The sequence below is a fragment of the Pundamilia nyererei genome, unplaced genomic scaffold, assembly GCF_000239375.1.
Source record: "Pundamilia nyererei isolate P.nyererei 1_Seehausen unplaced genomic scaffold, PunNye1.0 scaffold00222, whole genome shotgun sequence".
NCBI lineage: Eukaryota > Metazoa > Chordata > Actinopteri > Cichliformes > Cichlidae > Pundamilia > Pundamilia nyererei.
Window position 1 is genome coordinate 674,459 of NW_005187623.1, and position 16,526 is coordinate 690,984.

The window sequence follows — 16,526 nt, forward strand, 5'->3', positions numbered from 1 at the left end:
TGTCCCACTGGGAGGAGGCCCCGGGGCAGACCCAGGACACGCTGGAGAGATTATATCTCTCGGCTGGCCTGGGAACTCCTTGGTGTTCCCCCGGATAAGCTGGAGGAGGTGGCTGGGGAGAGGGAGGTCTGGGTTTCTCTGCTTAGGCTGCTGCCCCTGCAACCTGGCCCAAGATAAAGCGATCTGGTTTCCACAGAAGCGCTGGACTCATCCCTGCATGACTTAATTTAAAGTACAGCTTTGTGTTAGGAGGATCAAAGTCTCAGAGCTCATCATCACTACATCATCATCATCATTATTGTTATTATTATTATTATAAATATTTATGTTTATAGTGTGTGAATGTGTGTGTGAATGGGTGGATGACTGGTTGTGTAAAGCGCTTTGGGGTCCTTAGGGACTAGTAAAGCGCTATACAAATACAGGCCATTTACCATTTATTCCGACATAGAGCTCAAAGAGATTTTAGAAACAGTCAGTTTTGAGTCTGAACATAACTCTCCTCGCGTGTTCCTGTGTTTTTATTCCTGACGTTGTTTCTGATTCTTTCACACGAGACAACAAGGCTCAATAATAAAGTTTGTTATTACTATTATTATTATTGTGAAGGTGGAGCATTCATACAGCACTCTGTACTCTGTCAGTGATAATTTTTACATCATGGAGACCAGAGCATGAGGATGAAGATCTATACGTGATAAGAGGAGGGTAATCAGAGGAAAACAAGACACAGCTGACCTGACTCATGTGACAAGATAAGAGGAAGCAAAAGTGAAAGCAAGACACCCGTGATGTATAAGTATAAAGATAAGTGGATAAACACACATAAAGGAAACATAAAAAGTGAACAAACAGAGGATGAAGACATGAAATAAAGACCAGAAGGAAGTCTTCAAAGAGGTGTCATAGAATCAAATGGGTTGGAGCTGTGGCAGCCTTTAGGATCTTTTACTCAGTTTAATTATCTTTCAAATCTCCTTTTCAGTCTGACGATCAAATATTGAGGAAGGAGTAATTTGGACTTTTGGACTTTGGATGTAAATTTTTGTAGATCATTCAGTGTTTTTATGACCAGAATCTGACCTTTAACAGTCAAATAGAAACAGAAAGTAAAAATGTGTCTGTTTGACTCTTAAGTTAACAAATCATCTGAAATCCCCTGGTTATTAGTTATTCTCTGAAATAATTTCAAAATAAAAGACTTTATGGCAGGCCTGTTCACATGCATGATAGAAGTTATACAGGAATATAAACAAAATATAGTTTTATAGTAAGTGTTATGATATAGTCTGCCACTCATCACTTTACACAGTATTTAACATCTTCATTGGTAACTCGAAGGACATAAATATAAGATAAGTTACACTACTATGCCCTCTGTTTGTCAAATTTAAAAGAGAATTCATTGCAAAAACATGAGAAATAATTCAATCTAAGGCAGAGATCAGCAGACTGTTTACCACAGACAGAGCTCTTTAGCTCCTCCCTCCTCCTCCTTTATCGGCCTTTAGAAACTCTGTGTAGCTGACAGTGTGAAGATTTCACACTGTTAGTCCTAATTTACTTGTGATATAGTTGGGATTCCTGCATTAAAAGTAGAGTGTAGCTATGTGGGTTGTGCTGCTGTAGTCTGTAGAATAGAAAAAGATCTGGATACAAAGCAGTGTCAGTACAGTAACAGTGGAAAAACAGGCTTGGATTCTCCCAGATCTTCTCTTCCTGGATACCGCTGATTTACAGCTTCCCAAATACAGCTTCTAACCTACTCGGTGAGTACTAATGTGGACACAGTAGTGTTGTATACTACTGTGCTGTATACTACTGTGCTGTTTGAACTGCTGCTCTGATCATGTGATACCAGAGCCTGTATAAACCAGTGGACTGTGGAGGGTTAGAGTGATATCCAAACACTGAAACGGGTCAGACCTGTCTGTTTGTGTCAGTGCTAGTAAATCTGTTTAGACTTGAAGAGGTTAAAATAAAGAGAAGTATGATCAGAGAGCTGGTTTTATATTGTGTGATTCCAAAGTTAGACCGAAGCTGCTGACACAGTTCAACTGTTTCCTCCCAGCTCAGATCTGACTGTTACACCCGAGTATCTGTAAGTGCATGTGCACACAGTTCTTTGCTAAAAGGTAATTGCATGTAGTTTTCTATGTGTAACATTTCTGTGGAGCTCCATCACACTTACTCTCTCCTCTGAACCAACCCTCATCTTTGCGGGGGTGTTGTCACATCATGCCTGGGATTGTTGCTCTCAGAAATTGGAATTCTTCCAACTGAGCAAATAGTTCAGGAGGTAGGAGAGTTACAAATGTTAAAGAAAAAACACCTGTGCAATGCCAGTGACAGGTTATGCTTCAGAGGATGAAATAGGCAGGGGTCAACAGAATTTATGACAGGGTCTAAGGAGCTTGGAAAGAAAAGTGTCTGGAAGGTTTTGTGTGAGCTCATTGTGAAACCTAGCCCCACCCTATTATTTAATTTCCTGCAGTCAGATGGCCCTGGATGTGAGTGGGCCTAAAGGCGCCTGGGAAGGGATCTCAAAACTGGATTATAGATGGCAGACAGTTGGTGTTGTAAACCACCGCCTCTGTTCAAAGATGGTCGTTCACAGTGGACATAGATGCCTTCTTTTAGTCCTCTTTCAAACCATCTGTCCTCTCTGTCCAAAATGTGAACATTGGCATACTCGAAAGAGTGACCAACTCCTTCCAACGTCTAGAACACAAACCTGGAGTAATCAGGACCATACATCACCGGGCAGAGAATGTTCCCTCTAAGCCTGAAGGGAAAAAGACAGGGTTATATGTAAAAGAAAGAAATGACCTGACTGCAAATATCTGTATGACTCTGCATTATTGAATCGACATTATAATCAATCCAGTCCTTGTTTGCCACATGAATTGTCTTCACAGAAGTATTATCTTGAATATGTTGAAATATCTCAGGGTGGCGTGGTGGTTAGCCCCCCACAATCCTGATAGTGATAAGCAGAAGAGAATAGATGGGTGTTGCAATTTCAGCTGTCCTATTGGCCAAATTTCTTTAAAAGATAAATGTTTCATGTGTAAATAAAAGACAGATATAAGACAACCTGCAAGAAATTGATTGAGGCTTTTACCTTGTGATGTTGTTAACATGACAAAATGACTCGATATCATTCAGTCACTTTTAAAAGCAGATGCTTATCTGTGCTTTCATTTTCTTTTTTTAAGTTTCTAGTTTGTTTCTTTTATATTTCTGTGTACCGTATTTTCCACACTATAAGGCACACTTAAAATCAAGTTAATGAGCAGCAGGAAACGAATAGATCGCAGGTACATGGGCCAAGGGGGGGAACCTGTAATGAGTTCCGGCCTGGCAGTACAGTAAATACACACATTTATTTTATTAAATAGTTATCCCACTTTTTAAATGACTAAAATCTATGACTAATTGAATTTGTAGGAGTGCTGAATCCCGGTGATGCTTATTTAAATATCCCGAGGTCCAGGTTTGCTTACTGAATCAGTGTATTTAGTCTTGTTCTTGATTCAGAATCAAAATCAGAATACTTTATTTAACTGAATTAAATAATACAATTAATTACAAAGGTACAAAATAGATCTAAATAGATCTAATTATAAATATCCCACTATATTACACAAATATATCTGGTTAACACTGTGGTATCCCTCTGATCTGTAGAGCATGTGCAAAAGGGTGTAACTGTTGCAGTGGGTACTGTGCATTAGATGGAGGAGCTGTAAAGACATAACCACAGGCACTCTCCGCCTCTCCACCACCACCCTAAGGGTGTCCAGCTCACCCCCCACAACATTACTGGTCTTGTGATCAATTTATTGAGTCTGTTGGCATCTGTGACCCTCAACCTGCTGTCCCAGCATGCAACAGCACAGAGGACAGCACTGGCCACAACAGACTTATAAAAAACCTGAGCATTGTCTGAAAGATGTTAAAAGACCTCAGAGATGACTCTGGCCCTGTAAAGTGCAGTTGTTGTTTTTTTAACCCAATCCAGTTCATTAGCGATGTGTACTCCAAGGTATTTATAGTCCTCCACAATGTTAAATGGATTTCCACCCATTTAACACGTTATTTTATTATATTTTATTTTATTTTGTATTTTATACATTTGATTTTGTGATGTGATTTGAGGGCAGGTGCAACCCAACAGGCCCCAAACGTTCCTGGCAGCAAGTAAAAATGAAATTTAAAAATATAGTCCAAACAGGTAAGGTGTAATTGTATTATGAGCCATAGTGCTTGGTCTGTTTGTCCGATGTAAATCAATTGCAGTTAGAGGCTACATTAATTTCCCCTCTGTAAGCACTTATTGAAATTATCTGAGCACATTACAAGTACATATTTGCTTACTCTGTATGCTCAAATGTGACCCGTTATAGCCAACAGAAAAAAAAGCGGAGGCCCGAAAAACAGGTGGGGGTCCTCCACCACCACCACTCACAGAGGCTGGCCACTTGGCTTCCACATTTGTGATAATGTTGGCAGCATCACATATGATCTTCACAGTGCAGAGAACACAAATTAGCATCCATTACTATAATGAAATAATTTGTTAGTTTGAAATGCTACAGGGAACTATGTACCTGCACATTAATGCTGTGGAAAGACTTCCTGTTCACATAGTCTCCTTCATTTACTGAAGGAGCAATGATTGGAATGTGAGTGCCATCTATACAGCCAATCACGCCTGGGAACCCTGAAAATAAATGTAAAATTTAAGTAGTAGTTCAAGTATCACCACATCATGAATTAAGTTTTGGTCATCCTGATACCTGCAGTTTTGTGGCATCCCTCTTTGATAAATCTTGTGGGTCTGTGACCGGGGAACACCACAAACGAGTACAGGAGACGTTTCAGTGCAACTGTAACATTCCTGACTGCCCGACAGACGGTAGCCTTGGAAACGTGCTCAGCGTCACCAATATTATACAGAAAGCTCCCATTTACAAAAAACCGAAGTGCGATACAAATAATATGTACAGAACTGAGAGGATGTCCGCGATGTGTCACATGCGTAATATATGGCCTGAGGATGTTATTCAAATAAATTATAGATTGTGCTGAAAAACGGTAACGTTCACACAGAAAATCATCAGGAAATGATAAAATGTCCGAACGCGCTCTAATCACTCTCTCCCGGCGGAGAGCTCTGCGGAGAATTTGGGCTTCAACATCTACTGGCTCTTCAAGGAAGGGGCACGCCATGTCTGACACTTCCTACAGTCAGGTTTCCGACAAAGAGGCGGAGAAAGGCGGTTAGTTGAAGTAAACCTGCTAGGGGGCAGGTTAGCTTCACGGAGTGTGTCGTCATAGTAACTCACTCAGAATTAATCTAAACTCGCTTTGTGAAACCGAAAACCCAGAGTTTCCGTTAACTCAGGGTATACTTACTCAGAGTTTGCACTAAACCGGCTTCCTGAAATAGGGCCCAGGGGTCAAAGTTTTCCTGGTCTACCTAAAGTCCACAATCAATTCCTTGGTCTTTGTTATGTTGAGCTGCAGATGATTCTGCTCGCACCATGTGGCAAAGGAGTCAGCAAGTCAGGAGTCAGAAGGACTGAGAGATGAGTGGGCATGGGAAGTGTGGGGATGGAGAGCTTCAGTGATGATGTGTGAGGACTCAGCAGGGGGACACACTTACTGTTGATATTTGTAAAAGTGCAGGATTTCTGTTGAGCATGGAGTTCTTCCATAACACTGAATACAGACTGGAAAACCAGATTAATGTAACATGACAACCTCAGAGAAGAAGAAGCTTTAAATATTTTTAATCCCTCCAATCGATAAATACTGATGGTTTAAAGTAATGGTTTTAAAGGTTCTTGTTACAGAAAGAGTAAACTTTTTCTTCTACTTCCTTCATTTAAATAAGGAAGTGTGATTTATTTAAAAACATTTCTGGATGGGGAGTTTACCAAAGAGTAAAATCTAAATAGCATAAGATGAGTCCTTTTTCCAAAAAATACAAACTGATGTTATAAATTAAGATAGCATTCCTCAAAAGGTTGATTCTGTTCATCTGGACAGTTTCATTGGGAGAAACGTTTCGTCACTCATCTAAGTGACGTCTTCAGTCTCAGCTGACTGCAGGTTTCCCTAACCTTATAAACAGTACATTTGCACAATGACTGAAACCAGCCCACTGATGAGAAATGGGCTGTGAAGTCAATTTATTATCATTAATATGCAACTTGTTATGACAATGTCATTAAGGTAATAATGTTTTTTGTTTTGTTCATTAGCTCGCTGATGGAAGCTGGAAAATTTAAATTCTGCACCTACAGAGAAGATAAACTTCAGGACATCTAAATGTGTGATGTGAGATAAAATTCCTCACAAAGGTAAAACTTTTGAGTGTTTTTTGATTTAGTTTAATACAATTTTATTTGCGCCAAATCACAACAGCAGTCACCTCATATTTTAAGGTAGACCCTACAATACTAAAAAAACAGTGATCTTGTAAGTTTTATCAAGAAAACCACAATCAAAAGTAATCAATATTAGAATAGTTGAGAAGTAGAGATTAGTGGATCTAATAAGTTTTGTTTTCCACACAAAGACTGATCACACAGGTCAGAGAGGTAAGACTTGCTGAGCAGCAGAGTTCTGCCCTCAGAGACGACTTTCTTATTGAAACCAGTGGTTTGGAACATTTAGTGTTTTATCAATAATGAGATTAAAGTTAAAGGCACATTTAGAGTTCTTATCTTGTAGATGGTTCTTCCAACCACAGTCTACACATGATCTGACAAACATTCCTTCAGCCCTATGTTAGTATATCTCAAGTTCTGCACAAGTTGCAGTTGTCACGCATTTGCAAATGTGCCCCAGCTTCTGCCGTAAAATGCTGTTGTACAGGTGTCAAGGCTGTTTGTGGCGTCAGAAATTTGCAAACGTGTTGCAGAAGAAGCTGTAAGTAGTTCTGGCTGTCAATAATGACAAGCACTTTAAACAAAAGCTTACGTGAGAAAAAAGTCAGAGTGAAACTGAAAGTATTTATCAGCCTGGAAAGTCCCAGATATTCCCACTGGTTGTTTGTGAAATATTTTCAAAATTAACCCTTTCATGCATGAATTATGACAACCTCAATCAGGATTTTTTCTTAAGTATCTTTATTCTTCTTTAGGCATAAAAAAAAGATTTTTGAACTTCATTTTTAAACATGTACTTTTCAAAGAGGTTTTTACATGTCCACTTAGGTGGAAACATACTGACCAGTGGGTGGCAGGGTATGGAGTGACACATCAGTGTCCAGTGTAGTGGTTTATGTGCAAGTATACCATCAACACTGACACAAATACAAGAAAACAGCCTTTGAATAGCTGTCCACTGTAGTGACCACTCTGCGTGAAAGGGTTAAAGACTTCTTGGTAGGACACTGCAGGTTATTGTAGAGCTGAAGCTCAGCACTCTTCCACCCTGTACAATACTGTTGTTAAAGCCAATGCTCAGCTTTCATTGAATGTAACTGTAATCTGTACTCTGGGAGATTTACAGTAGTGTCAAGGTGATGTAGCTGTGTGGGTGTGTGGTGCTGCTGTAACCTATAAAGAGAGCTGAAAGAGAAACCACCTTCACCTGAGTGACCCGCTTCACTCTTTATGATCCAAATCATGTTCATCACCTCTTTTTTTTTCTTTTTTTTTTGTTCATCACCTCTGAAAGACTCTTGAACCTCCATTGGTGTCTCCTGTCCTGCTACACACTGTCCTGCATCATGTAACCCTGCTGATCACAGCTGCAGCAAACAGTACAACAAGATTTAGAGGCAAAGCTCTTCAGATAGTGCAGGTACTGGTCCGAACCCCCTGACCCTAACACACTGTCCAACAACAGATCCACTTTCACAGAGCTTTCTCCCAGAAACCCACCAAATTATCAGAGACAGTTTAACAGTGAGGCTCTGCCCTCTCTTTCACTTCCACGTCTTCTTAAAGTCAAAGAGTTCTTTTAATTAATGGCATGAAACTGGCTTTAACATGAGTTGTAAAATCTTGGGGTTGATATTGTTACAACATCACCTTCATCACCAACTATGCCACCATCAAAAAATCTATACAACATTAAAAACATACCTGGCCCATGCTTAGAGGCAGAAATGAGCACTTTACAGATACTTTTTGGAACACTGGAACTCCATCTGACTTAAGCTTGAAGTACGCGCAGTACGCGTACTACGTACGGTGCGTACTATGAGTACGAGAAGTGCGGAAGTGAGAGGCTTGTGAAATGGGATGGTCTAGCCTTCGTCGCGCTGTTCAGGTTGCCTAGCAATCATAGAGAGAAAGAAAAAGAGAGTGTGCAGGACAGACAGACAGGTGACAGTCTCAGGTGTATACACTGCTACAAAACAGCACCAGAGAAGGAGGATTTAGTGTTTGTGTTATTACGAGTGCTAAACAGAGAGTTCCCAGATGGTACAGTGGACACATGTGTGACTCCTGTGATTAAAGCATCTTTCTTTCAGCTTAACGAGTGAACCGTCAGCTCGTTCAAACACACGTTAAAGTCCGTTTGGCTCGACACCACCGAACAGAGGCAGCAATATAACATAGCTAACATTAACAGTGCAGTGAATCCTGCTTGTGCCGTGATATTCAGGACTGCAAACCGAGCAGCATCACTGACTTTCAGCCTGTTGTGTTTGTGGATATATGACTGACTTTAATTATCCATAAAATCATCACATTCTCTGTAAGATTAAGGTCGACTATTGAACAGCGTATATTTTAAAATAAAGGCTTTAAAACCAAGTTAACGCTGAAAGTACAAACATCACTAATGTCACATAACTTTAAAACATTACTGTTGGCCACATGTAGGCAAAATTACGTGACATTAGTTATGTACATTGTACACTGCACTGTTAATGTTAGCTATGTTATATTGCTGCCTCTGTTCCGTGGTACTTACACAGGTGCACCAGTGGAACCAACATGCAGTACAATAGTTCCTACATGAGAATTTCCACAATAAATGACCTAAGAACAAATAAAATGTGCGAAGTGCAAAACAAAATAAATCAGCTAAAAGTATTGCAGTAAAACTGTGTTTTGGCAGAGGCAGAAGAGCTAGATGATGACACACGGGTGGGAAGGGTTGAATTCGAAGGGTTTATATGAATTCTGAGACTGTAATATGAAAGCAGCTTTCTCACCTGTTTACTGTTAAACTGAAGGTAACACTGTTATGTGCACACACCTGAACTAAAGTGTGCAAATGTGAAAAGGGATGACTACATCTGCAAAAGTTTCATCCTAGAATCCAGAGGCGGAGCCAGACATTTGATACACCCGGGGCTTAGCCCTAAAGGGTAGTATGCATGTGGGATTGGGGGGAGGGGGTGAATGAGAGATTTATTAGGCTGTGCTTTCAGTTTTTTCAAAAAAAGAATAGCTTCATATAGGAAAAAATATATATCACATATGCACTACATCTTAAACTCTTTTTTTAGTTTAGCAGCAGAACAAAATCAGGGTTGTATCAAGACACAGGGACTAAACCCCAATTCAACCAGACCCAGAACTGATCGGGAATTAAAACAGGACTACTTTAGGACTTAACCAAGACAGGACCAGGATCAAAACACTCAAAATCACCATAGACCTGCACTACACTTATTTTTTAATTCTACCAAAGTACACTATTTAGATTCAGAAAAGTTTATATAATTATATAATTATTTAGCCTTGTTGTGCAAACAAGCCTGCATAACTTAATAAATATAGAATTTGAAAAATAGCAAACATAAAAAGAAACACTAGGTACGAGGTACGGCTTAAGCCCAGTAAGCCACCCCCCCCGCTCCACCACTGCTTTGAGTTTGATTCTACTCTTTGCACTTTAATATAAATATTTTTCAGATATAGTTCATATGATCGGTAACACTTTATAATACGAGCCGTGACTAAGGTGCAAGTACTCTGTAATTATGTGTAATTTCAACCTTTATATCTGAAAGTACAGTATAACTGTGCTTCACTACAAATACTTAAGGGTACTTGTACTAGAATAAGGAAGTAACAATTCAGGTTTGTACAGGAAAAAATGAAATGATTATACTGTAAGTCCTTTTAAGTACTGATTTCATGAAAAACATCCAGTATTTCTTTTGTTGTTTAGGAGATTAAAAGCTTGTTAGACAGAGGTTAAATGTGACCATAAATTAATGAAGAGTAAGAAGAGGGACTTAAGTAATAGTTGGTAGGATTTTTATGTTATGTAAATTGCCCAAACAAAGTGTTAAGGCCGGATATGAGCTACCCGTTAAAGGGGGTGAAGAAACCAAGAGTAAATTTTTTAAAGAGGAAACGGGTTAACTCTATAGAGTCTGTTTCCAAAGAGTGACAAAAGTAATGTAGGACCTTTTACAAGAAAAAGCTAATTATATCTGTTTTTAGTTCACAGTAGTTATTGAGGGAGTCAGTTAATTAGGTTAACTAATAGAATTAGTTAAAAAGGGGGTCTGTTGGGATTTAAATATATATTCTTAACGCTTATTTGCTGAATATATTGTTTTATGTATTTTAATAAGAGAGGGCCAACTTTGAGTGTAAACTACATCAGAGGGTGACAGGTCGCCCTGGCAACAGACTTTAGAAAGGGGAAGTTTAGTGCAGAGCTGCAAAGGAAGTGAGACACAAAGAAAGAGGAACTGGTACCATATTAGGAGTTCTTTTGATCGAAACTTAGGGTGTGACGTAGCCGAACTAGACATATACACATTCACCTTGTGATGTTTTCAGAGCTGGGTGCATGATAGCGCCTAAGAGCTCTCCGTTCCCGGGAATGTAAAATAAAGATAATTTTTTGAGCTTTGACCACCCTGAGCCCAGTCTTTCTTTGCCGCAAAAGAATGCAAAGAACTGAATTTAATACCTGTCTTACAGTAGCCTGTACTTCCTGGCATGTGTTATGAAGTCACTTCATCTGAATAAACTCATAGAACAGTGCTGCAAAGCTTTCTGCTTCTCCAGCAACGTCCACGTGTACAGACTACAACCACAGATTAAGGCTTTCAGCACTCTGTAATTCACTTTTCTTCCTTTAGAGTTAAAATCAAGGTGAGTTATTTTGTCCTTTGACAGCTGGTGTTAGATCCACCCGCATGACCATGAACTAAACAGTCTTAGATAATCATCATCATCTTTATCATCAGCAGACCCAAAGCTATTCGGAAAATGCTGAAGTTTTCTGTTTTCGGTTTGGCTTTTACAAACAAGCCATCACTACTACACTCACTGGCCATTTCATTAAGTACACCTAATGTACCTAATAGTATAATAGTACCGGGCTGGACCCTTTAAAAAAAATTCTTTTTAGATTCAAGAAGGAAATGCTCCTCAGAGTTCTATTGGTGTTCACATGACAATATCTTCCCCATTCTTATGCTCGGTTTGATTCTCAGTGCTGTTTGTTCTGTCTACATGCATGAACAAACTGAGTTACTGCTGCATGATTGGCTGATTAGTTTTATATCTGTAAAGTTTCTCTTTCCTGAAAACCTCTCACGTGTTCAGACTGAAACTGATATTTAAATTCCTTTCTGTCAACACTTCCAGTAAAATGTAAAACATTTTAGAGCCTTTGTTTCCTTAATGCCTGAGTTTTAAGTATCTATGGTTACGAGACGATGAGGTGGCACGATGACTTCATAAACATAGTTTTTTAATGTACTGCACATGCTGTACCTCAGCGGTTATGCTGGTCAGTCACAGGGTTGTCTTGTTCGCACTGTCACACTTTGTGGTTTGTAAATGTGAACTTTTAGTTTGTTGTAATAATTATTATTATTAGAACATTTCATATTTTTACAATATATTTCATGATTTTATTTTTGTGAATCAAATACAGCAAGAGAATATTAACACATTTAAATGTGTGAGGGACACTGGTGTGTGATCAGTTAAATATATAAAACAGATCCAGCCTGTGTGCCACATTTGTAAATATTATTTGTGATATGCTATTTTTTTAAACTTAGCAATACCTTAAAAACAGTGCCCACAGTGAGCAGATCATGTGATCAGTCTGGTCTGTGGGTTGTTCCTGTCTGTGCTGTGATTGGTCAGCCATGAAGAAGACAAAGTTCCAACATTCAAAGAGCTGCAGTGAAGGCTGTCCTCTGCAGCCTGTCTGAGCTTTTCGTGAGGAAGTCTTCATCTTTGATTGATTTTCTGCCTCTCCTGCTCCACCTAAATGATGATGTCACTCTCTTCACTGTTCCGGTTTTGGATTTTGGACGAAGGCCCAGGAGAACATCTGTGGTGTGTGAAACCTTCTCTATAATGAGGCTTAAAGGTCTAACAGGGAGTCTGCACCAGCCTCAGATCATAAGACATGTATGTTTGTCCAGGAAATCTCAGACTAATCAGAGAAATGAAGGATTTTCTCCTCTGTCTCTAACGTGCTCTGTGACTGAGCTCTGGTGTAAAAACACATGTTTGAACCCAACTCGGTGGTCTTTGCAAGTTACTGTAGAGAATGCCCTTTTATTATGGAACTACATTACCCAGCAGCCCTTGTACAGTCGTGTGCTTATCAGCTGAGCTGTCTGCTGTGATTTGGTCTGTGACTGATCACATGAATGTGAGTCTGACATTATCATGATTAACATGGTTCAGTTTTCACTGTGATGTTTTTCCTTCATGTCTTCATGTCTGTGATGACTCTTTAGTGCAGTGGTTCCCAAACTTTTCTTGCTGGGCCCCCCTTTGTTTTACAAGAAAAATGTTCGCGCCCCCGCGTGCACACATCCTCCAACCACACACACCCATATTTTGCTCCATTGCGGTTTATTTCACACCTCAAACATTTAGTAAACAATTAAGCAAATACAAGTAATCTGCAGGTAGTAAGAAAATAAACTACTAACTCTTTTACGCTACGTCCGCACCTACACGGCTATTTTTGAAAACGCAGCTGTTTCGTCCACACGTAAACAGCGTTTGGAATCACCGAAAACTGAGATTTTTTAAAACTCCTTTTTTGCATTTAGGTGTGGACAAGTAATACAGAGTTCATCACCCAATGTCAAAGGTATGTTCCTTTTTTCACGTCATGCTGTGTGCCACGTTATTGTTTACATGAGATGAATTGCAGAATAGCAGATAGTCAGATTAAAAGTATTTTGTCTCTATCTTCAGGTTTTAAATGCTTACATATACACACGCAGTTACTGTCCCTTCATTTAGGAAGGCAGAGGCGTCACAGTGTAATTATTTTACATGTAGTTGTTTTATTCCTGTGTAATAATATTCAACATTGCTATCAATACATTTTTCAAAAAATGCCTCTCTGTGCAAAATGGGTTTAAAAATAAACAACTGTGGGATACTGTTAGTCCATGATTTAGACAGGAGGAACAAATCGTGGAAGGAACGACCTGATATTATTTGTATCCCGCTGTAACTTTACTGTATAAAGAGCTAACATTTCCAAAATGTCAGGATTAGTTAGTCATTACAACAAGTGTTTGTGAACTAAAAATCAAGAATGTGGGATACTGTTTGTCTGTGATTTGAAGAGCCCAGCGCATGCTCCTGACAAAGGGAAAATCAATTATGCAGGGGAGACCTACCTTGGCACTTGTGCAGGTGAAACCAAAGGGAAGATATGCTTCACCATATTTTCTAGTCTTTGGCTTAGAATGAAGTTGGTTTGGAAACATATTCAGCTATGCTTCATCTCCTGCTTTGCATTTGTGTGGGTGCTAGCAGTGTCCAAGCATTGTTGTTGCTTTTTTTTTCCCTTTTCATGCCGTGCCCCCATGCAATGGCTCTGCGCACCCCCCCCACACACACACACACACTTTGGGAAGGTCTGCCTTTAGCATTCTGCCTATCCGGTCGTTAAGTGATGACATGATGAATCCTACTTCCGGGCCTAAAGTAGTCTGCGTTTAATATGGCTTTTGTGTTGTTAACATGTTTAATGTTTTGTATTTTCTTCTATTTAATCTCAAAAAGCTCCTAAAACAGTCAGTGATCATTGTTGACCTCCCTCGGCTTTTATTACCGCTAATCATTTATTTAAGCTCAGTTTTTTAAAACCTTAGGATGTAACTACAGCCCAGCCCATGCAGCAGTATATGAATGACTAACCTCGTATTGTGGATGGATTATCTCAGTTGTTCTCCTGGCTGAAGTTTGGTCCTTTTACAGCATCCTGCCATGCGATTACATTTGTTCCTGACCACCGAGAACACTCACGTTAACTTTTATCGAGTGGAAAAAAGTTAGCTTGTTTATATTATGCTAACATAGCTGTGTCGCTAGCGGTCACGTAGCACATCATTATATACCAGCTAGCCAAACTTCAGTAACCCTACAAACATCACTGCTGTTTAGTATTCTGTCTTCATTTATGTTGGAAGTGATAACAGAGCTGTACGTTTTAATTTGTTTCCAAAACCCCGCAGTCAGGACATGCCATATTGTATTTAGATAGAAGCTAACGAGTTAACTTCCTGCTAACTTCTAACTCCGTTAAATGTCATAAATTCCGTTTTCATGGATGCCTGGATGTTAAACTCAATTGTTACACCTGGTAGAGCAGAACGCTGATCATTTTATTAAAGATGAAAGACTTTAGACAGTTTTTCAACTCTCAGTAATGCCATAGTGATCGTTTGATATATGGACCTGCAGCGGAGTTTAGGCCCAGACACGGCTAGTGACGTCAGACTTAACGACCGGATTAGCTTAGCACGACAACAACAACAAAAAGGGGCTCTCTCACCCAGGAAACACACAGTCTCGGAGAGAGCATTACCCTGTAACCATGGCAACCGTAACGCTGCCGCCTGGAACAACAGAACGTAGATGTCAAACAAAACCCAAACAGTCCTGACCCGCCACAATATGAAACAGGAAAATACCGCTGTGTAATCCATTTATTTCAACAAAGTAACTGTATTCTAAATACCACCTTTTTAAACGGTAACTGTAACAGAATACAGTTACTCATGTATTCCGTTACTCCCCAACACTGGGCACACTTATATATGTGTGTGTGTGTGTGTGTGTGTGTGTGTGTGTGTGTGTGTGTGAAGAGCTCTCTATCAGCCAGTTAGCCGATGACACAACCATTTTCTTAAAAAACTTGAATGAAATCCCCAAAATTCTACAAATCATTGAAAATTTCTCAAAAGCTTCAGGGCTAAAACTGAACATAAACAAATGTTAGATCTTACCGTTAGATCTTACCTTTTATATGGATACACCGTAATAACATGGGAATGGTTGGTGATATTAAAGTCCTGTTTGTGGCACATTAGTATATGTGAGGGTGCAAACTCCCCAAGATGGGTGGTGACTAGTGATGCGTGATACCACTGATTTCCTTTCCGATCCGATACCAAGTAATATTCAGGGTGGTATCGACGATACTGATCCGATATGATACTTTGTACAAAAACGTATTTTATTTATTGTATCTCAAATTATAGCATCATAATGATTACAGGACATCAGATTACTTGTTCTTATCACTTAATAATGCAGAGTTCATCATATAGAAATAAAAAACTGAAGTTGTGCTCTATTTGAACACCTTGCCTGCCTGCAGCACTAAAGGACTCAGTGAGAGACGTCTGTCTCGCCCTAGCAGCACCTATCCCTGTCCTCCTCTTCAGTTCATCTCAACATACGCTCATCATATTCTGTGACATGATTAACTCTGAGGTGTTTGACAAGGTTAGTGATGTTGCCACAACCATACAGGCAAACCCTCCCGATTTTTCCGCGAGAATCCTGAATTTCAGTGCCCCTCCCAAAAATCTCCCAGAGCCACCATTCTCCCGAATTTCTCACGATTTTCCACCTGGACAACAAAATTGAAAAACCATGTTGCAGAATTCATAGCGCCAATTCCAGTTTCCAACAATGGCGGCAGCTACTTATTTTTAATATTACTCTTATTTCTCTTTCTGGGTCGCAAAAAAACTTTTAACATATTTTCAGGTGAGAATGTAGCTGTGTAAACTTCACATATCTGAGCTGACTGACACATCGTTTTCAAACCCCCACGGTCTTTCGCTACTCGGGTTAAACATGATATATAAGTCACTTTGATAACTTAAAAATGTTATTGTTTGGCTTTTTCAGTGTTTTCTTTGTTCGTGAGCAAATCGGTTTGGCTGAGATTAAAGTTTTTAGATTAGATTAAATTAAATTAAATTTTATTAATCACTCGGGAGGGTTCCTCCGGGGTTTTCACACAGCTGAATAAACGTCAAACAGAAAACTAATTAAACAAAATGTGAGACGGTTGAGAGTTTATGCCAGCGCCCTGTTATATTTTAGATAGCAAGGAGCTACGGTGGCCCCTAGAGACAAAGCACATACAAACTCCAAAACACTTTCAAACTCCAAAGCACATGCAAATTCCAAAACACTTGCAAACTCCAAAACACTTGCAAACTAAAAAACACATGCAAACTCCAAAACACGTACAAACTCCAAAACACTTGCAAAATCCAAAACACTTGCAAACTA

The 16,526-nt window shown here is 39.4% G+C and overlaps 2 protein-coding genes across 4 annotated transcripts in view; one reads left to right on the plus strand and one right to left on the minus strand.

Moving 5' to 3' along the window:
• The first annotated feature begins 1,498 nt into the window (after positions 1 to 1,498).
• The window catches only part of LOC102208844 (tumor necrosis factor receptor superfamily member 14-like), a 60,320-nt gene continuing 45,292 nt past the window's right edge, over positions 1,499 to 16,526 (plus strand). The window contains exons 1-3 of one of the 3 annotated variants that reach the window (XM_005748441.1): positions 1,499 to 1,769; positions 6,273 to 6,371; positions 13,028 to 13,068. The gene's annotated coding sequence lies outside the window, so the exon portion shown is untranslated. The remainder of the gene's footprint in view (positions 1,770 to 6,272; positions 6,372 to 13,027; positions 13,069 to 16,526) is intronic. The other 2 variants (XM_005748440.1, XM_005748442.1) reach the window with 2 other exon arrangements.
• On the minus strand, positions 4,326 to 5,359 carry LOC102208564 (putative nuclease HARBI1). Its single transcript, XM_005748439.2, has 2 exons — positions 4,803 to 5,359; positions 4,326 to 4,726 (listed from the first exon to the last, which is right to left on the minus strand). Exons 1-2 carry the CDS (start codon positions 5,233 to 5,235, stop codon positions 4,596 to 4,598), a joined length of 564 nt encoding a protein of 187 aa, XP_005748496.1. The 5' UTR covers positions 5,236 to 5,359; the 3' UTR covers positions 4,326 to 4,595.